Consider the following 22,680-nt stretch of genomic DNA (forward strand, 5'->3'; position numbering starts at 1 on the left):
AGAAGGAACGTTTGTTCCGGCTCTCCGTGCGCATGCGCAGTAACAATCAGCAAGCATGGAAGACGTGAGCCGCTGAAGATTTTTACAATAAAATCACCCTGGACCTTCAAATAAAGTAAGATATTTGAAATTGCCACATATTTAAACGTATAGTGGTGTTGTAAAAATCAATGTTGCTCTAATAAACCGACAAGCTTATGTTAATGGACATTGTTGGACAGGACCCTCTCAATGGCTAGTCGAAAAAAACAAAAAAACATTTAAAACATTTGTAGAAAATCAAAGAGCCATTTGTTTCGAGTGTCTGGAATTTAACTATTTGTTCATCGCGATGATACAAATATTAAGTAGCACGTAAAAGTTTGGGAAAGAATTACGCTGATGCAATGAGAAGATAAATGTTGTAAACATCACTAGGCTAGTTGTCACATAGAAGTTTGTTAACGTTAGCCTAACAGTTACTTGTTTTTGATTTATTAACTTACCCAATGAGACATATATGAGTATGTCAAACCTCAACTGTCAAACCTAATGTAAGAACCTTAGAACGGTTTTAGCTTAAATGACAGTAACGTTACTTCACTAATGTCTTATTGTAAATCATAATATATTATAATAATAGTAATATAATATATATTATAAAATTATTACACAGAGAAAGATGATATGCAGATAGAGAATTAGCGTAACAGTATACTTCTTATGATATATAAAAAATTATTACACTTTATGTACAGTATGTTTATTTAATGTATGTTTGTAAGTGGTCAAATCGATTAATCAAGATAATCGCATCTAACATAAAAGTTTGAATATATATACATACACACACACACACATATATATATATATATATATATATATATAAATAAATATTTGTTTTCCTCTAAACAGTGAAAAATGATGCGCAGATCGAGAATTAGCGTCCGCCCCAATGTGAAGCCCACAGGCCGAGGTCCGGTAGCTTCTCAAGATAATGTTCAGCCTCCCCAGGGTCCTGCTGACTCTGCTCCTTCTGAGGAGTCAGAGGTCATGACTGAGAAGTTGAAGACTGACCCACCTATAGCATTGGAGCGGACTAATGGGGAAGCCTCTCAGAGCAGCAGCTCTAACAACCAGTTGGAGGCAATTAGCCTTGGAGCGTGAGTCTGAACCTGCAGTCTTATAAATATCTGATTATGTTTATTAAACAGCAATTTTGTAAATCTGAATGTGTACAATTTTTGTAGCTTTTAGAATAATTTAATTGGAGTAAAGACATACAGTATGAGACATGTTTCAACTTTAAATTTTGAAATTAAAATGTACATTTACGTATTATGGTATGCCGGGGACACACTTAACGACTAGCTGAAACATTCTAAGAGTGACTGAACACACTGACAGACTGTTTCCAACAACTGCAGCAGATTTTAAACACCAACTGTGAAAACCGACTGAACGCGACTCTGCGCGTTTGGGCATGATCAGTCGTAAGTATCAAATTGCATTCATTGTCGGCCTTACAGTCGTTAAGTGTGTCCTCGGCTGTAGTTAGTGTTGTCAAATATATAGATATTTCGATATGCATCGATACTGAAATACCGGTTCCAATACTCCTTTTTTGCAGTATTGATATTCGCTAATTCCATTATCGTGACAACACTAATGGTATTATCTTTGGTCCTGTGACTAATCATTATTTCCTTTACGTTTTTTCACTAATTTTTTTCATTTTAAATGATCTTTAAGTGAAATTTTTTTTTTGAAGTTCAAATATTCCATTAAGTTGTCAATTAATGTAGGTCATAACTGCATGTCTGTTAATTACTGATTAGAGGCAATACATTTTAGTTGTAGCAATTATCATAGGATACGGCTAAAGCTGCTTTAAGAATTTTGATGTTCCTCAGAATTTTCTTTGTTAGGTTACTACTACCAGTACTAGATTTTGTCATATCATTACTTTATGCAAGAGAAATTGCCAGTTTTATTACTGATTCTTTGCTTCACAACAGGGATGTAGCATCTAAAACTTCTGATGCCCAGGATTCAACAAGCACCTCTGTGACTTCTGGCCCTCAGAGGAGGAAACGCTTCACAGCTCTGCCCAACTTAGCCAAACCACGAGCTTCCCCAGCCTCCTCTAGGACTCCTAAATCACCATCCAAGTCCCCTGTAAAACCAGTAACACCCAGTGAGACTGAAACATCAACCCCCACTGCAGAGACTTCCCTTCAGATTCCTGAGCCTGGCCACAACTCCAGTGCTCCTGGAAGACGGAGACCTCCTGGAGGGGGAAGACCGGCCAAGGTACAGCCCATCCCTGCAGCCCCACTGCGTAATGACCAAGAGACAGAGACTCAAGAGGATGGGGGATCGGAAGACACTGTTGTACCGTTGACCGTCCAGCAAGGGGAGTCCCAATGTCCCCTTAGAACTTCCAAACCTGATACTATTTTGGTTCATGAAAACCCTCCAAAGTGTCCGGTTCCTCCTGCTGTGGAAGACATGGTCGCACAGCAGAAGAGTGATTCTGAGCCACCTCTGGGACAAAGCCAAACTGATCTGTTAAGAGAAAGACTTAAAAAACTTCAGTCACCATTGAAAATTCTCAAATCGTTAACAACTCTGAACGACCCGGCAGACATGGTGAAGTTAGCTCAGGCACGGAAACTTCGTGAGCTTCTTAAAAGAGAAATGAACAAAGACAAGGTGTGTATGTGCTTTACATTAGTTCGTTTTTTTGTTGAATGTAAAGAAAAAAGGTGGTTCTGAGTTTGATCTGGGCAAAAAAAAAAGAAGCTTTTGATCTTTATAATGTGTGTGTGTGTATATATATCAGTATTTAGGTGTGCTATGCAAAGCTAATATATTGGTAAAAAATAAACAATAAAAATCTAGTCAAAAATAGTCAAGGCAAGTTTTCCCTTAACTGATTTGAAGTAATTTGCATTTTTATGCTCCAATATGACAATACATACAGACATTGTATTGAATGGCAATATTTACCTATTTACACTACCGTTCAAAAGTTTGGAAGATATTTGTTAATGTTTGTTGTGAAAGAAGTCTTTTCTTCTCACCAAGGCTGTAAACAAAAATACAGGAAAACAGTAATATTGTGAAATATTATTAGAAATTATTACAACTGCTTTCTATTTTAATATATTTTAAAATGTAATTTATTCCTTTTATTCATTCTGGACAGCATTAGCGGCAAAGAAGGAGTGTCCAAGGTGATCATATTGCATTGGTGCTTTATTCATTCAATGTCTCATGATCCTTCTAATATGCTTATTTGCTGCTCAAGAAACATTTCTTATTAGTATCAGTGTTGAAAACTTAATACGTGTATACATTAAGTTTTGTCCCAGGCTAAATAGGATTTTCACTGAATCACAAATGAATCAGTACTGTAATCCTGCCATATTTTGGGACTGTCACTTTATGTGGAATTCCTAAGGGAACTATTTCAATGCTTTTAAAATGCTACTCTGACCTCTCCATTGACACTTGAATCTAGGAAGACAAGAAGAAACCAAAGTTGGGAAACAAAGAACGCAAGGCACCTAAAGATCACACCAAAATGACCATGAGAGAGCTGATCTATTACCTGCCTGATTCCAACCCGATGAAGTACGTGCTGTTCTTAATTCCTTTGTGTGTTTAGGAAGTCCATGTGTGAATGCAAGTGTTGATATTGGATTTGTTATGCATGAAATGGGGTGTGCAGGGATTAAGACAAACTGATTATTGTGTGTTTTCTAGTTTTCAATGCCTTGGTTTTCTGTACAGGTCTTTCACGGATGAAGAGCAAAAAACATCAGAGACAGAACTAGATGACTCTCCTACACCAACGTAAGCCTAATCACCCTGTCAATCTCCAAATAGTGCACATGCCATCAAGATGACTATTAAATGCGGATGGTGTATTGCAGGCATTTAAAAAATTCTTATGATTTAGATTGGATGTGAATTAACATAATTTTGTATTATTATTATTATTATTATTATTATTTGCCCTTAAAAGCCTTTTAAAGGCTCCAAATTTAGTTTTGAAGGTCTCCTACAATAGGTTCACATGCATCCAAGTCAAAAAACACTTTGATTTTCTCATAATATACATTGCAGCATCACCTCTTTTCTCAGTGTCTGAAAGGCTTCGATTAAAGGATTTGGTCTCTCTAAACCCCTCCTTTCCAAGATCCTACTCTGCTCTGATTGGTCAGACAGCCCAGTCTGTTGTGGTTGGTCTTCCGCTTACAGCGCGTGCGTTGAACGAAACGCTGATTACCATATCTGAATTTCAGCTCCGGAGGCTTCCTCTGCACTTGATACACAGTGATACGAACAGTAACGATGGAGTCGGTTTTTACCGTATCATTTCGAGCCTGAGTCCTCATCCTTTGGAAGTGCACTCAAAGAGGATATGCTTTTGTTGACATCATCTTTTGACATGTCATCAACATGAAACAAACTAGGGTCAAACTAGACGTTGTTTGCGGGGTTCGTGCAGGCAGTTCAGAATCGGTTCTTTCTTCTGGGAGAAAATAACTCCATTCATTGTGCACTTTGATCTTTAAAACTTTGCAGACCTATTGCATTCACAAACCGCTAAATACCGTTGAATAGTCAAATCCAGAAAAGGCATAATAGGGGCACTGTATTAAAAATATGGTATTATGTTTAAACCCTCATCAGAACTTCTTGTTTCTCTTTAGTTCTTCTAAGACTCCGGCTACTCCATCAGTTCAGGAGACGGTGGCAGAAGATGCTGGTCATGAGGAAGACGAGGAGAGAGTGGAAGAAACTCAGCTGGAGGAGGAAGAACCTCTGGTAGTTCCCAGGGTGAAGGTGGCGGAGGATGGCTCTCTGATTATAGATGAGGAGAGGTCAGTGATGTTCCTTTTTATCCTGGGCTGCTGTTCATGGAGAAGTGTAGTCCAGGAATTAGTAAAGGTGAAGTGTGCAGTGTTTCCAATGTTAAAATACTTTTTATTCTGTTGTGTGGATGTGTGTAGTTTAACAGTCCAGGTGTTAAGGGCAAAAGGACCCAATCCGGCAGAAGACAGAGATCCCATATTTGAACGTGGTTCTACCACTACTTACTCCAGCTTTAGGAAGGGCACCTACACCAAACCCTGGTCCAGTGGAGGTCAGAAGTCAAACACAGTGCAACTCTTAATTTAAAGTGTGTCGTATATATTTAATTTATATATATTTTTTGTGTCTATTCCAGAGACTGAATTGTTTTTCTTGGCCATCAGCATGGTGGGGACGGACTTCTCCATGATTGGTCAGCTGTTTCCACACAGAGGTCGATTAGAGATTAAGGTGGTCACAATATCTTTGTGTTTTGTCTTCATTGCATGTATTCATATCACTAAACACTTGGATGCTTGATGTAGTCGTTGATTTCATACTATTGTCCAAAAGTTTGCGTATAAGTTTAATATTTTTGAAAGATACTCATCAAGGCTGGATTTATTTGATTAAAAATCCAGCAAAAACATTAATATTGTGAAATATTATTATCATTTAAACTAAATGTGTTCTATTTTACTACATTTTAAAATGTCATTTATTCCTGTGATGGCAAATCTGAATATTCAGCATCATAAGTGTCTCCAGTCTTAAGTGTCACATGATCCTTCAGAAATCATTCTAATATGCTGATTTGATGCTCAAGAAACATTTCTTATTATCAGTGTTGAAAACAGTTGTGCTGCTTAATATTTATGTGGAAACTTTAATATGTTTTTTCAGGACTCTTTGATGAATAGAAAGCTTAAAAGAACAGCATTTATTTGAAATGGACATTATAAACATTATAAATGTCTTTTACTGTGTCTTTTGATCAATTTAATGTGTCTTTGCTGAATAGAAGTATTAATTTAGGACATCTTGATTGTGTGCCATAATAATACAAGCTCATCTTCAAGAGCCTCAATCACCATCTTCTGTGGTGTTCTCTTATTCCCCCAGAACAAGTTCAAGAAAGAGGAAAGAAATAACTCATGGAGAATAGATAAAGCTTTCAGTAAGTGACTTTTAGCAGTTAACCTACCACCTTAAACTAACATATAAAAAAGACAATTTAAATTGATTCCTTATGGAATTAAGTATTAAGACAGTTGGTTGAAAATGAAGTAAACTGAAGTACATTTTCAGAGGAGAAGCGACGTCTTGATCTAGATTTCTTCAAAAAATTAATGGAGCAGGTCCTAAAAGACGAGGAAAAAAAGAAAAACAAAAACAAAGAGCTCATCAAGTTGGCTAAAGCACAGAGTAGAGTCCAAAGGAAAGTGAGAGGTCAGTTTATTTAAACTTTCAATCTCTGTTTAAAATGGACAGTTTTTTGGGCAAATTCTTATGCACACTTCAACTATTTTCTGATGCAGCGACTAAAAGAAAGGAAATGGACACTTCAGAGGATTCGGACAGTGATGTGGTTGCAGGAGAAAAGGAGAATGAGGACCTCTCAAATGATGGAGGAAGTGATACCACTTCAAAGAAACACAGGGGAAGAGGGGCGAATACTCCACAGAGGAGAATCAAGAGGACAAATGGAGAGGGTATGCTTTAAGAGAATATATTCTGTAATAGACCAGTGCCTGGTTTCACAGACAGGGCTTAGATTAAGCCAGGATTAGACCTTAGATAAATTAGGACATTTAATTAGCTTTTATAAATGTGCCTTAGAAAAACACATTACTGGTGTGCATCTTGAGACAAAACAATGGAACTGACATATTTTAAGATTTGTCACTGCAAGTCAGTTAAACAGCTCAAACATGCATTTTAGTCTGGAACGAGCCTTAAGCCTTGCCTGTGAAACTGGGGGCAGATTCTTCACATTTCTGAAGAATATCTTAAGTTGGTTCAAAGCATATCTTACAATTGAAATCACAGCCTGTGGATAGTGAAACTTACTGGCTGTCTTTTTTAGATTGTTTTTCACATTATTAATTATATAGTTCTTTATATTATTGATTTTCTTTGGTAAACATTTGATATATTTCATTGATGGTTTGTAGCAGCAATAGATAAACCTGAGGACTGTGAAAATGCCCCTTCTGATGGTCAGTCACAAGATGACAGGTAAGAATTAACCAAAATATAAGATTCAATCCTAACATTATTATGTATATTATATGCTTTTAGTCATTTTTTTCCAATTAAAGGTGACGTGTACACTACCATTCAAATGTTTAGGGTCATTCTAATATGCTGATTTTGTGCTTATTATTATCAAATATCAAAAATTTCAATTTCAAAAGAACAACATTTATTTGAAATAAAACTCTTCTGTGTAACATTATAAATGTTTTTACTGTCACTGTGGATCAGATTAATTGATCCTTTCATAATGAAGTATTCATTTCTGTAAAAAAAAACTCTTACTGACCCCAAATTTTGGGAACGATGATGTAATTTCTGCGCTACTAGTGTAATTTATGTTATGAGACAATTTGAGGGTTGAAAATGATTCTCTTTCTAGCAGGTTAAGGGAATCTGATTCTTCAGAGAATATAAACAAGAGTCCTGCTATTAAACCAGCTCAGCTCAAGGGTCGATCCCAGAGACCGATCCCGAACTTTAGCCGAAGATGGGGGAACAGGCGCCCTGAGCCCAAAAGCAGTACCCGGGAGGGCGGGACCTCAGTCAGGGGGGAGGGTAAAATGGACAGGTCCACCAAGGTAACGTTATCAGCGGTTTAATGCGAGATTCGACCAATCTTACACGTGTATTATTGTACAAAGGCTTTTTTTTTTTTTTTTTTTTACAGTCTATTTTATCTGACATAATTGTGTAATTTACTCTTTTTAGGTGCCTTCAGACTTGATACAAGAGGAGAAGAAAAAGCAGTCAAAAGGTTTCCTTGAATTGGAAGATTTAGAGGAAGAACCTGACCTTAGTTCTGTACATGAACAGATATTTAATAAACCAACCAGGTAAGCGTGACAATATTTAGAATATTTCAATCTTAACCCGGTTAGGGTTCTCAATGCAATTTTTTAAATGTATTATTTATATACTGTTATAGTATTTATTTCTATTTTGAATTAGCTTATATTTTTATATTTTGAGTTTTTATTTGAATTTTTGTTTTTGTAATTTTACAGTGTGTGTTTGTCATTTACATTTTTTGCATTTCTATTTAGCTTTAAAAGAAATTCTGTTTTGTTTTAGTAATTTTAGTACTTCAGCTTAAACATATTTTATTTTAGTTAGTTGCCTATGCAAGATTTCTTCAGTTTAATTGTTCATCTAAAAAAAAAATATTTTACTGCAGCATTATTTAAGAAATAATTTTAATAGCTTCATTTTAATTAACAATAGCAACACTGCAATGCAGATAAAATTGTGAATAGATTTTGAATCTTTTGATAAATTATTATGATGGATGTAGAGCTGCACAATTAATCTTTAAAAGATCGCGAACTCGATTCAAACACCCACGTAACCTTATTCCTGGTTTTCCTCTCCTCCTGATTGGTCAACTTGAGACCAATCGGCCCGTTCAACCACACAAACCCCACAAATTGAGAGCTTGGGAGGTGCTTGATGCTTCAAATAAAGAAGATTGTATAAATTACATCGCTACACCAGTAGGTGACGACAAGTGACTGTTAAAAATGTATTTGTCATTGAATCATTCATTAAAGAGATTGTTCAAAAACTATGATTCATCCAGCAATGAAACAAGTGAAGTCTTTATGAGCGAGCCATTAAATCATTCATTTAAACTGATTTTAAGAAAAACATTTTTAAATAGACTCTGCAGCAATTAACATTTGTCAGAACCTATAGTAAATTACATGTTATTTTGTTTAGTTGTCAATTCAGAATCTTGGGAGAATCATGATCTCTATTTTAAACAAAAAATCGTGATTCTCAATTTATCCAGAATCGTGCAGATCTAGATGGATGTGTGAGTCTATTTATTTTATTTTTGATGATCTTTTTTTTTTAGGCATTGTTCTGTGGTCTTGTTTTCAGTTTTGCTACTCATGCTAATTATTATTTCTCTTTTATTTAGATCAGGAAGGATCCCTAAGCTCTCTCAGCATGTGATGCAGGCAGCGGCAGAGGAAGAGGAAGATGAGGAAGAGCTCTCTGAACCACCTGTGTCTTCCAAAACTTGTAATCAGGGCATCAAGGCACCCGGCCGGAGGGCTAAATTAAAACCAGGCCCCACATTGAAACAGGGCATGCACAGGAGGGGGAAATCTAGACTGGTGACCTTACTGGCCTCTGGAGCAGAAGATGATGATGATGATGAAGAGGACGAGGACGTAGAAGATTGTGTCCTGAGCCAGGTGGACTTTCCTTCATACCCTGAAGAGGAAAACCAGGCATTCGTGCCAATGAGTCTACGCCCTCTACTGCCTGTTAATTCAGAGGTGGTAGAAACCATGGAAGAGGTGTGTTTATGTATTATCATACCATAAAGCAGTGGTTCTCAACTCCAGTCCTCGGGACCCGCTGCTCTGCACATTTTGTATGTCTCCCTTATTTAACACACCTGTACCAGATCATCAGCTCGTCAGGAGAGACTCCATGAACTGATTTGAGTGTGTCAGATAAGAGAGACATACAAAATGTGCAGAGCAGCGGGTCCCGAGGACTGGAGTTGAGAACCACTGCCATAAAGGACCTTATTGGAACCCCCTTCATCACGTATCAGTGTGGCTTGCTCTGTTCATAAACTCCCCTGCTTGAGTCTGATGAATTTTTTTTTTTTTTTTTGCATAAATTATGTTGTTATGGTTAGTACTCAAACAATAAGGCCAGAAACATATTTTACGCCAGGAGTGTCTGGCGACCCCGAAGGTGCCATAGTTCTCTTGGAAAAAAGTAACATTTACAGTAAAAGTTTATATTACAAAAAAAATTTTTTGCTTTCTAAACACTAACCATAATAATTTTATTCCATTAACAGTTTGTAACAATGAAAAGAAATCTTAATACAATTTTGTGGGGAAAATGTATACTTAGAATGTGTTTCTGACCAAAGTGATGTTCTGTTTTGTTTCACCATTTTGTTCATATTCATTTCTGCATGTCATATCAAAAACTCACAACCTTCCTACCTTTCATTGCCCTTCCCTTTTTTTTTTTCTTTCACTCATTCCCATTGGCTCCCAGCTGGACATTTCTGTGAATGTGCCTGATATCCTGGGCACATCCCAAAATGCTTTGTGCCCCGAGATGTCATATGAGCAGGCAACGTTGCACGCTGGTCCGGTTACTTATGAACACCAGTTGGACCTGCTTGCTGTAAGTCTCCCCAGCGTCATTAATGTCCCTTCTCACATCTGTTAACTGTTGTGGTGTCCATTATAAACACACAATTCATTTGTCAGCTGAGTCTAGTTTCTTTACTTTGAAATTGGAGTGTTTTTGTATGTTTTGGTTTTTGTAGTTTTTGATGAGTTGGTACTAATTTGTGTCTGATTTGTTTTTAAGGATGTCATCGAGTTTCTTGATCCAGACCACATGGAAGGTAAGGTGAAACTCTCTCAAGCTTTCCAACCACCAGCAAACATGGAGAAACAAATAATCTAACTGAATGAACTTCCACAGGAGTTGTTATTATCTATATTAACCATGCATTTATGTCTAGTAATCCAATGTAGTCAAAAAAGGTCTCCAATATGCAATGACATGTTATATTCCAACATCAAATTATCTGGGCAAAACATGCAGATACGTTTTCTGTATAGATTTCTGTATAGATTAAAAAATGTTTTAATAAATTAATTTATGAAATATTTGTTTATAATTTCACTTTACACAATTGTTCAAATAAAAATGTAAACTATTCTAACAGAAAATTTTGAAGAAATCAAATGCACTGACACAAGCCTAGTTTTTTGTTTGGATACTTTTTTTAAATTTATGATATATTTGTTTCACTTAAATTGACAGTTGTTTAAAACTGTTATAAAATTGGGCAAAAAATAAACTGATAGGAATCTAGTTTTCTTTTTGGATATTTTTTTGTTTGTTTATGGTGCATTTATTCATTAATTTTTATGGTACATTTGTTTTATTACAATTGACATGATTGTTAAAATAATAATAATAAAAACAAAAAAAATACATATTTTAATGTATAATGTTTGATTAATGAAATAAAGATTTAAATGATACATACACTATGATATTATAATATATACATATATATATACTGATATACTGTAACAGATATATGGTGATAATCATAAATTATACTATAAATTAAATATCTTTATTTTTTTCCAGTAGTTTTTGAATTACTTTTCCATAACAATATGTATATTGTGTCATCGACCAAACTTTTAAGAATATTGTATGCTAAAAGTTTTGCTTATATCACCAGCCCCTACATGCAATGCAAGTCTTTTACCCACAAGCTTTAATATTCTGGTGGTTCATAATTTATACATCTTTCTTTCAGTATGTAAGGAGATCAACAATGAAGCTGCCCAGACTCTTCTAACCATCGGGAACTCCGCTCAGATGGCCCAGACATCCGAAATACCCTGTACAGGTAAGAATAGCTTCATAATGCAACCCTCTTATTTGCCTGAATCCAAATGGGCCCTCAAATTGAATGAAATCTCTTTCAGGTGAAAATTATATTCTTGGACAGTCAAGCATTGAACATGAAGAGGTGGTTCATGAAGAAGTTATCACAGAAACAGCCATCATGTCCGGTCCTTCTGTAAGTTGCGAGTCAGAGTTGAAAGATGATGTTGAATTTTCCAGCTGTGAAACTCATATTCCAGAACTTTCTGCTGAAGAATCAAAAGAGGAGCCAATCAAATCACAGACAACTGATGCTCATCCTGGTCCCATTCAACATGAGACACAGGATTTGGCTTGTTCCAACAGCGTTCCACCGCCTAAAAGAGGCCGTTTCTCCAAACCCAAACCCAATATTGGTCAAGGTCTGAGAACCAGACGAGCTCCACAGCAGCAAATCTGTCCAGAACTTGTTACAGATTCTGTGGAGAGCTCTAAGGGTCCATCTGTCACCGAAAAGGATAAAACTGCAACACAACTAGATTCAGTTCCTGTGGATCACCTGTCAGTCTCCTCTACTTACCCTGAGGTCCTACAGCTGGAAAAATCATCTGAAATAAGAGAAGACAATCTTAATGTTGTTCCTGAAAGAGTGACTAAAGAAGATAATGGATCTGTGTCATCTCTGAAGAGAAAGAATGATGATATAAACACAGAGGAAAAAAATAAAGAACAAGAAGAGGCGAGAGAACCACAACTGACTAATAGGTATTAAAACTGGCCCATTTATTTATTTTATTAATTTATTTTCACTGATACTGTTAGTCAGTGATACATTTTTTTGTGATTCAACATTTACATTTATTTTTTTATAGTTATAAATGAATACAATAAAATCAGTTGAACATTAAAATTGTTCCTTGGATAGCTAAAAATGGTTCCAATGGCGACGGTTCTGATCCCATAATGTGAGACTGATGTACATGTGTCTAAAAAATTAGTAGTCTCAAATATTTTCTGTATGTTTCAGTGTGAGTGAGTCTCAGAGCACATCAGATGATCCTGCTAAACCTGTCAGGAGGTCCCGCGGACCCAAACCTAAACCAAACCTGTCTCAGACATCCAGACACACACGCACACAGACACAACACAAAACAGGTATGACAATTCAAACCCAGCCACTATTATCGAAAATGTGAAATGGCTCTAAACAGGTGAATCTCACAAATATATATTATATTTTGCATGGTTAAAAAAATCAAATTTTTGTAACTGTAATAGATATTATTATTTTTAAATAAAAAGCAGAGATTAGATGCAGTATAATATACGTACTACCACCATGGTGTATAAATTGTTTTAACGTTTCAATAATATGTCATTTTTCTCATTACAGTTTGTTTTGAAAATGTGCTTTATTGATGTAAAAATAATGACTGAAAATTTCATAAAAATCTGATTCAGTTTTATTATGCAACTTATAAGTTAATAATATTTATTAATATATTAAACTTATTTTGACCTAAACAGAACAATTGTATATACTGTAAAAAAAGTATATGAATTTTTATGTTTGCATTTGCTTCCTTGCAGTTATTAATGAGAAACTGCCTGCTGCTGAGTCTTCCACGAGCACTTTCACTAAAAGTCCTGAAGAGGGTGCTGTAGTTACCACAGAATCTGATGTTTCCCAAAGTGCAGCACAAGAGGTTGCATCGAACGCTGAATCGGCACAGGTAAAATATCAGTCCCTCGTACGACAAGTAGAATAATTACAATAAGGACATCGGAATAATAAATATCATGTGTTATATCTCTTTAATTTAGGCAGTCAAAGATGTCACACCACCAGTTGTTTCTGAAGATGAGTCCAGGAAGAACACTGTGGTCAAGTTGGATGAGATCAAAAAGACCAGTCCAGTAATAGTTTTTGAAGACAGCACTGTGAAGCGTTTTGGATGTGAATCCGAAGAGATATCTGCTGAACACACTCCTGAGGAACCTTTGTTTATACTTTCTCTCACTGAAATCCCACCCACTTTAGATGAGGGGGCGGGCTTTAGGACAGAGCCCCTCCCACCGACAGCGGTGTCTGAGCTGCATTCTCATGGTCAAAGGTATAGTTTGCTTTAAACTGTTATCTGATGCTGTAAAACACTGAGACAATGCACCACTTCATAAACAAATATATTGTGAGATGTCCTGGTTTCACCTAGTTGACAATTTGTTAACCAAATGAATGCAGTGCATATTTTAAGTTCTTTTTTTTTTTTGTGAGACTGGCTCTCTGTGTTTTCAAATGTCAGTGTCTAAAACAGATTTCATTCATATATTTGCAAATGGTGCCATATCCTTTCTCTTGTATTTATTGCTTTTTTCCACATTCTGTTTAATTTCAGTGCTAATGAGAGCAGGGAGGTATCTCACCTTCTGATCACAGATGCTTTAGTTCCTGTGTCAGAGGATGAGGAAAAGAAAAGTGGAGAGGGGGATGTGGACAAATCGGGGAAAGGAGGATTGAAAACCAAGACACCAGCCTCAACATCTCAGGGGGTAATACATACATCTTGACTTTCAGCACTATTGATGCTTGATAAATAGTCTAATGAGTGACTAATAGTGAGGTCATTTCCTTTCCTAGAGTACCGAATATGAGAGTCAGGCAGAACATCACGGTGAGAACATTTTCAGCAAATCTTTATAATTAAAAAATAAACATATGGTATATATTGTCATCCGTCAGCATGTTGTAACATCTGTTCATGCATTGCACATTTTCTTTATGCCTTAGTAGTGGAATTATTGGGAATCCCTGTGGCAGAGGGGACTAAAGATGAGAAGGAACATCTGGAGAAGAAGAGAAAACTACCTGAGAAAACCAGGAGAGGTCAGGGAGCTGAAATGACAATACCATTTATTTTTATTTATTTTTTTATGTCGCACTGAGGCTGCATTTATTTGATACAGTAGAAACAATAATATTGTGAAATATTATCATAATTTATAATAACTGTTTTCTACCGTAATATATTTTAAAATGTAATTTATTCCTGTGATGGCCAAGCTGAACTTTCAGCATCATTACTCCAGGCTTCAGAGTCACATGATCCTTCAGAAATAATTCTAATTTGCTGATTTGCTGCTCAATGTGGAAAACATGTGCTGCTTAATATTTAATATTTTTTTGTGGAAATCATGATGCCCTTTTTTCAGTATTCTTTGATTAAAATAAATTCAAAAGAAAAGCATTTATTAGAAACAGAAATTTTTTGTAGCATTATAAATCTCTTTAATGTAATGCATTGTTGCTGAATAAAAGTATTAATATATTTTAAAACTTTTAAATAGTAGTGTATAATAATTAAATGAAAAATAAATAAATAAATAATAATAATAATAATAATAATTGTTAAATTATATATATATATATATATATATATATATATATAATACATTTCTTAACATAAAAAAGTTACTATTATCACTACAGGATCAGTTATTGTTAAAACATGAAGGATTTGATCACATTTCATTATTATTTGACCCTGCACATTATCTACTTGTTAACAAATTATTAAATAAGACTTTTTTTTTTAAATCCTCTAATTATATAGTGTATGTCAAAGATTACAACACACAAAATATGGGTTTTACCAATGAACTCTTCTGTTTTTAGCAAAGCTGCAGGTGAAACCCATCCCCATTTCAAGGAGAAATGCCCGAGGTGTTGATGCTAAAGAGGACACAGCAGCGCTCTCTCTAAAAGAGACTACCTCATTACCCATTTCAACACGAGAGACCAGATCAGTGCCAGAGCAAACTGTGTCTGCTGCCGTTTCAACAACGGACAACTCAGCATCAGCCACCATCTCAGACAGAGAAGCAAACACAGACCTTACTGCGACCAGCGATAATTCTCGTTCACCTCAGCAAGAAAATGATCCTCAAGAATCTTCACAGAAGGGTCCCTCCCAAGGCATCATGGGACAGTTGTACCTTCCAGGCAAAGAGACAGCTGAGTTAGCTAGTGGATCAGACTCGCAAAGTGTCAGTCCGATCACGCCTGCTGCCACGAGTGGGTCACTTACGAGGTGTGTGGCTCTTTTACATAGTCTTGAGGGTTTTGGGGTCTACTAGAACGTTTTTGTGCTTAAATGATCAAAAAACACATTATTTTTCACGTTTTACATTATTGCAGCACCTCTCTTCCCAGTCAGGCTGTAACACTCTGTTTAGTTCCTGTTCAACCGATTTGAGCACTTTTGGAAATGTCACATCTCTTACCATAATAGAGAATAACTCCCTTTGGAGTGAATTTGTGCTTTGTAACTTTGCAGACCTTTTTCATGCCCAAACAGCAACATTTCACACTAACGAAAGTTGATACTGTAAAAAAGCATAATAGGTACTCTTAAAAAAAAATAAAAAAATATCCGTAACAAATATGATATTACAATTCATTTGTTTTATTTTTGTTCTTCTTTAGACCTGGCAGAAGACCCAAGGGGTTCCTGTCCTTCATTTCTTCTAAGAGTACACAAGGACCCCCAGCAGTTCATCGAGGGGCCAAACCAGGCCCCCAAAAACCAGCAGTCAACACCGCACGACCTGAGAGAAAACGGATAGCAGCCGGCCCTGTTACCATGGCAAAAAACCCTGATGTAAAGGGAACGTCACCAACCTCTGCTTCCGCCACTGCATCTGTCATTGAGGTATCATACAGTCTGATATTCCAGTACTTCTATGGCCACATTGTATATTTGTATTAATAGAATTGGATTCCATCTTTCTCTGCTCAGCAGAACTCAGAAGAAGAACCCACCAGTGTCTCCAAGTACTTTTTCAGTGACATCTTTACTGAAGTTGATGAGCTAGAAGACCTGGATTGAGGTTGGAATAACGAGCCAGGAACAACCAAGCAAGCAGTGAAAAATATAGATTGACATCAGTAGGGTGTATAGATGTGAATGTGAAGTTTTTACCAGGACACTTTTACCAAGAAGAACCACAACTGAAGATATGCAGTGAAAACGTACCTCAATAACTTTCGAAATATTAACAATGTCTTTTCTTTTATTCTATTTATTTTTTTATTTTTTAGGATAAATAAGTACTAATTCACTTTATTGTAAAGCAAATATGTTTTTGATACAGTTGCACTCTTCGTGATGTAAAGTTGAAATACGACTCGTCTTATTTGAGCCTAACTGTGTTTTATTTGATCGTTGGTCCTAACCTTCTGCATTTTATTTCCAGTTATGAATTGGCAACAAATTCATTTCTCAGCCAATTCCTTAACATTATTTGGTTATACTTGTCTTTTCCCCTTTGTCTTTAGAAAAGACCCTTTATATATTTTTTGAAAGTTACTTTTCTTTCTTTATCATTTATATTTATTTAAAGAGCAGTTTTGAAACAAACCTCCATTTTAAATAAGCACTGTCCTTTATTTCCAACTCCATACTGTTTTGTGTGTGTTGGATTTTAGCATTTTTCAACATATTCTGTAGCATTTTGTTATCTTCAGCTTTTAGTCACAAAGCCTAGCCTTTGTTCAGTTTTATGCTGTTCATATTCTCTTTTCATATTTGTGTTCAAATGTTCTCAAGCAAATGTTTTACGTGTATGTATTTGTAAATATGTTAATAAAAACATTGCTGTCTGAATATGTACATTTTTAAATACAATAATGTATTTTTATAATGTTTGTAGTTCAATAGCAATTAAATTAAAACTGCATCCTACGGAAGAACATTGAAGCCGGAGATACTTCTTTAGGACGACGAGTCACGCAGGTACTGGGCTACTCCGCAGTGGTGCGACCCGAACCAGTTTAAAAAAGTCCCAATATAAACACACATTATAGGTGTAAGTTAAGACAGAAACACGGTTTGGAAAATGGATTCATTATATAGGCTACTCGCTTATTTACTACGTGATTGTTTTGTTATTATTGGTGGGGGTTTCGATTTGTAGATGTCAGCAATTAATATTAAGAGTTAATAGATTCAAATGATGATTCGTTTTAGCGTGTATATGTTTCAAATTATCAAAAATATGTCATGAAATTTGAATGCGTTTTAATGGAGGATTCGTTTTTTTGAGCCATCAATCGCCCCCTGGCGGAATAAAAAGTCCCTCCCAAAGTTAAACGACAATGGTGGCGCTGTTTCAGTGTGTTCACAATAGGCGCCACCCATACCACGAACAGAGGGAAAACACCCCGTTTTCCATAGTTGTTTCAACATGTCCAGCAGGATTTTAGAATAAATATACTAATGGCGCCTTTCAGGCATATATTTATACATTTGGGCCGGGATTTATCTTTATTTTAATTTAGCAGTTTCACTTAGTAAACAGTCGCTTCGGATGGTTCCTTGAGTTGGATTTTCAACATAGAACAATGATGTTCTGCAGGAACCAAACTTCCAGAGCCACTGTGGCCCGCGGATCCGCGATGGAGATGGAGGTGAAGAGAGGCCGATTCCGCCTGAGTGTGCTGGAGGATTCCGCTCAGGTGAGAGACCGCAGCAGCGCACCTGCGCATGTGCAGAACCGCCACAAACTTATCACAACACTACCGAAAAAGCTCAATTTTATTGCTCAGATGTTGCTCATTCACATCCCAGGAGACTTTGTGGAGTTATTGTATGTGTATATAGGCCTATCAACATGTCCTCAGAAGTAAAATGCTTTAGTAGTATTCTACGTGAGGAAATGAGACAATTTTATATACAGTAGGATTATTATATGGCTACTACGAAGGGCAAAAGTTTCCATTGGATTTCAATCTAGTCTATTTGGTAAAATCTGATTTTAGTGTGCATGATTGTGTTGGAGTTTGGATTCACTATCTAAGGCTATTGTGTAATTATTTATTACATGAAGTAATAAAACATGGATCAGACGGCATTATGTCGTATTGTTAAAGGGATAGTTCACCCAAAAATGAAAATTATATCATAATTTAGGCTACTCACCCTAAGTTTTTCCGAACCTGTATGAATTTCTTTGTTCTGCTGAACACAAAATAAGCTATTTCGATAACCAAACAGTAGGCCTACTCCTTTGACTTCCACAGTATGGAGAAAAAAATACTATGGAAGTCAATAGGGTCAGTCAACCATTTTTCAAAATATCTTCTTTTGTGTTCAGCAGAAGAAAGAAAAGCATACAGGTTTGGAACAACTTGAGGGTGAGTAATGACAGAATTTAGATTTTTAGGTGAACTATCCCTTTAAATCATATATTCACTGACATATTGCATAGTTATGCATTAATCCTAGACTCATTCTTCCATTTACAAAGCATACTGTTGATTTTAGATATTTTTGTTGTTGTAAAATCAGTGTTTTTTTCTAGACTGATTTAAAGATTGACTTTTTTTTTTTTTATAGCCTTGTGTATTCAAGAATCTCTTTCATGTTTTTTCCCCCTCCTCCTCGGCAGTAATCTCACACGTGTCTCTAGTTTCAGAAAAGTAACAACATTTCAATACACAACATTTCTCAGAGATCAAATTATCTGAGCATTGCTATCCACACTCATTTTATAGCAACACTTGTCTCATTTGTATCTGTTTAAACTAACTGTTGGCAAAAAGAAAAATGATCCAGTAACTGAGCGCTCTGAGCAATAAAACTTTCCTCTGGCTTTGAATTCCTAACTTTACATCAAACATGCTTTATGACAACGGCACTGACAGTTCTATTAGCCTACTTCAGTTTTTCTAAACAGGATTTTGGAGCTATACAATCAGCCAATTTGCTGTAATCGTTCTCACACATAGACGTGATCCTGAGGGTATTTCATGTCACTACTTGATTGTCAACAGAGCGGCCAGGCATTGAGTAAGCAGCAGCATACTATTAGTCAGGGAGAAATCATTTTAGAGCGAATGCACACGTCCTATTCTTTGGAAGTGTGCCGAGATCAATCTTCAGTAAGTGCTTTTTTTGTAACTGAACACTTAGGCATCATTTACCCGCCCTCATGTCACTTTAAACCTGTATGGCTTGCTTTCTTTTGTGTAACACAAAAAGAGAATTTCTAAAGAATATTTTGAGCACTCTTTTCAGTATAATAAAAGTGAACGAGGACGTGTGCTGTGAAGCCCCTAATTAAAAGTCATTTAGTAAATTATGCAAGATATTTCAAGTCTTTTGAACCTGAAGCCATATAGCATGCAGTAGAAATGCATCAAATGATGACAATTTTCATCTATAGATGAACGATTCCTTTAAATGCACAATTAAGAACTGGCCGTCATTAATACAATATAAATCATGCATCATAAATCACACTGACATTATTATTTGAGTCTAGGAACTTCATAATTAAACATAAAAGAATCAAGAATCCAGAATCAAAATCCCCTATACTCAGAAAGTATAGAAACTCATGAAGTTACAGTCCATACCAACCATTAAACTGTCCACATTATCTAGGCCTAATCCTTTTTTTTTTTTATCCTTTGACACATTTTCAGTTGTGGTTTGAGGACAGTGTAAATTGATAATTACATTGGTTAATTCCTTTAATTCGTTTGATTTTTATGCATAAATAATTTGTTCCGGATTGATAAACCCTCAGATTTCTTATTAACATACATATGCAGTTATTTATGGTGATTATAAAACACACACTTATATCACTCCCTTTCAACTCTTACATAACCGTGGCTCTTTACGTCACATTTGAGAGGATGTGGACAGATTAAAGAGGTATTTTACTGGCTCACTATATGCAGACCGTAAACAGTACAGAAATAGAAAACAAACAGAGAGTTTTGTTTTAGCGCCGTTTAGCTCTTTGTGTTTCTTGCTGGCTGAATGTTTTCAGAGCTCTCGAGTGTGTGTTATGAGGCTGTGGTTTTTCTGACACATTAGGAAGAATCTCAGTGCTGTGTTATTTTAGTCTTTTTTTATTTTTATGTACAGTATTCGTATTTTCAGTTCGCTTTTATTTTTATATTTTCAATTTTCATTTTGGCTTTAGTAATTTTGATAAATGCTTTTGTCATTTTAAATAGTTTTTGTTTTGTTTTTTGATATATCTTTTAATTTATTTAAATTTTTCAACTCCAACTTAATTTATTTCAATTAGTTGCCAAGGCAACATTTCTTATTTTGTTAAGTTTTAAAGCTTAAGTTTTGAATCTGATGTTTATATTTTATAGTATTTTAAGCAGCTTTATTTCAATTAATGAAAACTATCTTTAATTATAACATTATAACAGCACTGCTTTTAAGATGTTAAATACTAAGAAAGTAATTGCAACAAATATTATTTATATTTAAACTGACAGTTTATTCAAATGCAACTAACAAGGTTAATTTTTGGTCAATTCCACAAGCGAGTTAATTCGAGTAAGCTGGGCATGTGACAAAATTAACCCCATTTAACAACACATCTCATGCTAATCTATACAAATGGCTTAAAATACTTCAAAATAACCCTGAATTGCACTTTCTCGAGGTAAAGCTAAATATCCATATTGCTTCAGCTTAACTGAACTTAATTACATGAGACAAAAGACATGCTTTTGGGGTTCAGGGCTATGAGGGCTTAGCCTTAGATCATGGCTTATCCAAGCTTAAACCCACTGAAAGCGCTGTCGGTATGTGTCTAGTTTAGGAGGAGGATTTTCCGGAGATAAAGAGAGTTCAAAAAGTAAAGTAGGTCTTAGACCATATAGTATAATCTTTTCCTTGCTGCATTTTATTTATTTTGTATTATTAAATATTTATTTATTTTTGTATTATACACGTTTTATTGTTATATAGTTAACGATGTATAGGCCTATATGTGTGTGTGTGTGTGTGTGTGTGTATGTGTATATATATATATATATATATATATATATATATATATATATATGCGTGTGGTGTGTGTATATATAGGCCTATACCTCGTTAATTAAAACTAAAACCATTAAAAACTTTTCTGAAAACTTTCTTGATATAAACCTGAAATAAAATTAACTTTTAATTAATAAACATTAGGCAAAAAACGTAATCTAAACGAAAAATTATAAACTGGAAATAAATAAAAACTAAAACTGAAATAAAAATCAATTAAACCTAAATGGATAAAATGACAAAAGCAGATTACATAATTACTCAAAATGTAACAAAAATTTACATTAAAACCTAAAAACCTAAAAATAAACTATAAAAAAAAAAACACTGATATATCAGCCAACTTCTTCCATTTTTGTTTGTTTGTTTGTTTGCTTTAATATGCATCAGACGGTCAGTGAATGGTTTGGGTTAACTGTCTAAGGTTATGACTACTCTTGTCTCTTTCTCCATCAATCTGCAGGACTGTGAGGTTCAGAAGCAGATCGAGAGGGAGGTGAGGATCAGAGAAGGGACCTGTAAGCTTATAGCTGCATGTTCTCAGAGAGAACAGGCTCTGGAGGCTTCCAAGACTCTCCTCACATCCAACAGCCGCATACTGGCCCTCATGACCCAGCTGCAGCGCATGAAGGAAGCCCAGGCTATGCAGAGAGCAGGACGAAGGTATATCTCTGAGTCTTTGGGCTGGGGTATTGAAGTATAGTGAGTTGGAGTGAAGTTGGACAGACAGACCAACTGTCTACAAAATTATACTGGTGTTCAAGGACAAGCACTAAGCTGGTTCAAATCATACCTATCTGACCGCTACCATTTTGTCTATTTAAATGGAGAAAAATCGATCATAACTCCAGTAAACTATGGAGTGCCGCAGGGATCTGTGTTAGGCCCTCTGTTATTCTCAATATATATGATGCCACTTGGAAATATTATAAGGAAACATGGAATTAGTTTCCATTGTTATGCTGATGACACTCAAATATATATTTCATCACGGCCGGATGAAAACGCTAAATTTTCCAAATTGACAGAGTGTGTTAAAGATATAAAAGATTGGATGACGCGTAATTTTCTTTTATTAAATCCAGACAAGACAGAGGTAATACTTATCGGTTCAAAAAAACCGCCCACAAAACCTCGCACAATACAACTTTAACATCATAGGATGTCCTGTTACTTTATCCTCTACAGTAAAAGACCTGGGTGTTATACTCGATTGCAACCTGTCTTTTGAAAATCATATTTCATACGTTACAAAAACAGCCTTTTTCCACCTTAGAAACATTGCTAAACTACGTAATATGCTATCAGTTTCTGATGCAGAAAA

General features: G+C 35.5%; 2 protein-coding genes across 7 annotated transcripts in view; both read left to right on the top strand.

Moving 5' to 3' along the window:
- Positions 1–6: 6 nt before the first annotated feature.
- Positions 7–17,162, top strand: LOC309477460 (uncharacterized protein). Of its 6 annotated transcripts, none has more exons than XM_082140725.1 (28): positions 7–115; positions 895–1,142; positions 1,998–2,694; positions 3,506–3,618; positions 3,778–3,840; positions 4,704–4,874; positions 5,004–5,137; positions 5,222–5,316; positions 5,968–6,022; positions 6,154–6,294; positions 6,384–6,557; positions 7,020–7,083; positions 7,484–7,682; positions 7,813–7,937; positions 9,026–9,410; positions 10,135–10,266; positions 10,456–10,492; positions 11,429–11,521; positions 11,601–12,264; positions 12,527–12,654; positions 13,090–13,232; positions 13,324–13,613; positions 13,896–14,049; positions 14,138–14,171; positions 14,288–14,383; positions 15,173–15,587; positions 15,983–16,208; positions 16,296–17,162. In XM_082140725.1, exons 2-28 carry the CDS (start codon positions 901–903, stop codon positions 16,383–16,385), a joined length of 5,160 nt encoding a protein of 1,719 aa, XP_081996851.1. In that variant the 5' UTR covers positions 7–115; positions 895–900; the 3' UTR covers positions 16,386–17,162. The 6 variants fall into 6 exon arrangements, with proteins under 6 accessions (XP_081996851.1, XP_081996852.1, XP_081996853.1 ...); XM_082140726.1 differs by having other exon boundaries at positions 16,299–17,162; XM_082140727.1 differs by having other exon boundaries at positions 7,487–7,682.
- A 528-nt stretch (positions 17,163–17,690) lies between these two features.
- rtknb (rhotekin b) overlaps positions 17,691–22,680 on the top strand; it is a 35,846-nt gene continuing 30,856 nt past the window's right edge. Inside the window, exons 1-2 of the mRNA XM_082140501.1 lie at positions 17,691–18,013; positions 21,820–22,019. Of these exons, the coding sequence (XP_081996627.1) occupies positions 17,900–18,013; positions 21,820–22,019 (314 nt within the window). The 5' untranslated portion in view covers positions 17,691–17,899. The remainder of the gene's footprint in view (positions 18,014–21,819; positions 22,020–22,680) is intronic.

This window comes from Leuciscus leuciscus, assembly GCF_965113295.1.
Source record: "Leuciscus leuciscus genome assembly, chromosome: 16".
Lineage (NCBI taxonomy): Eukaryota > Metazoa > Chordata > Actinopteri > Cypriniformes > Leuciscidae > Leuciscus > Leuciscus leuciscus.

What these genes read in the sequence shown, in the direction of transcription:
- LOC309477460 (XM_082140725.1), top strand. Translation starts at nt 901, where the DNA reads ATGATGCGCAGATCGAGAATTAGCGTCCGCCCCAATGTGAAGCCCACA. An exon ending in CCTGATTCCAACCCGATGAA is followed by an intron (nt 3,619 to 3,777) that starts GTACGTGCTGTT and finishes TTTTCTGTACAG; the next exon opens with GTCTTTCACGGATGAAGAGC. An exon ending in CTGCATTCTCATGGTCAAAG is followed by an intron (nt 13,614 to 13,895) that starts GTATAGTTTGCT and finishes GTTTAATTTCAG; the next exon opens with TGCTAATGAGAGCAGGGAGG.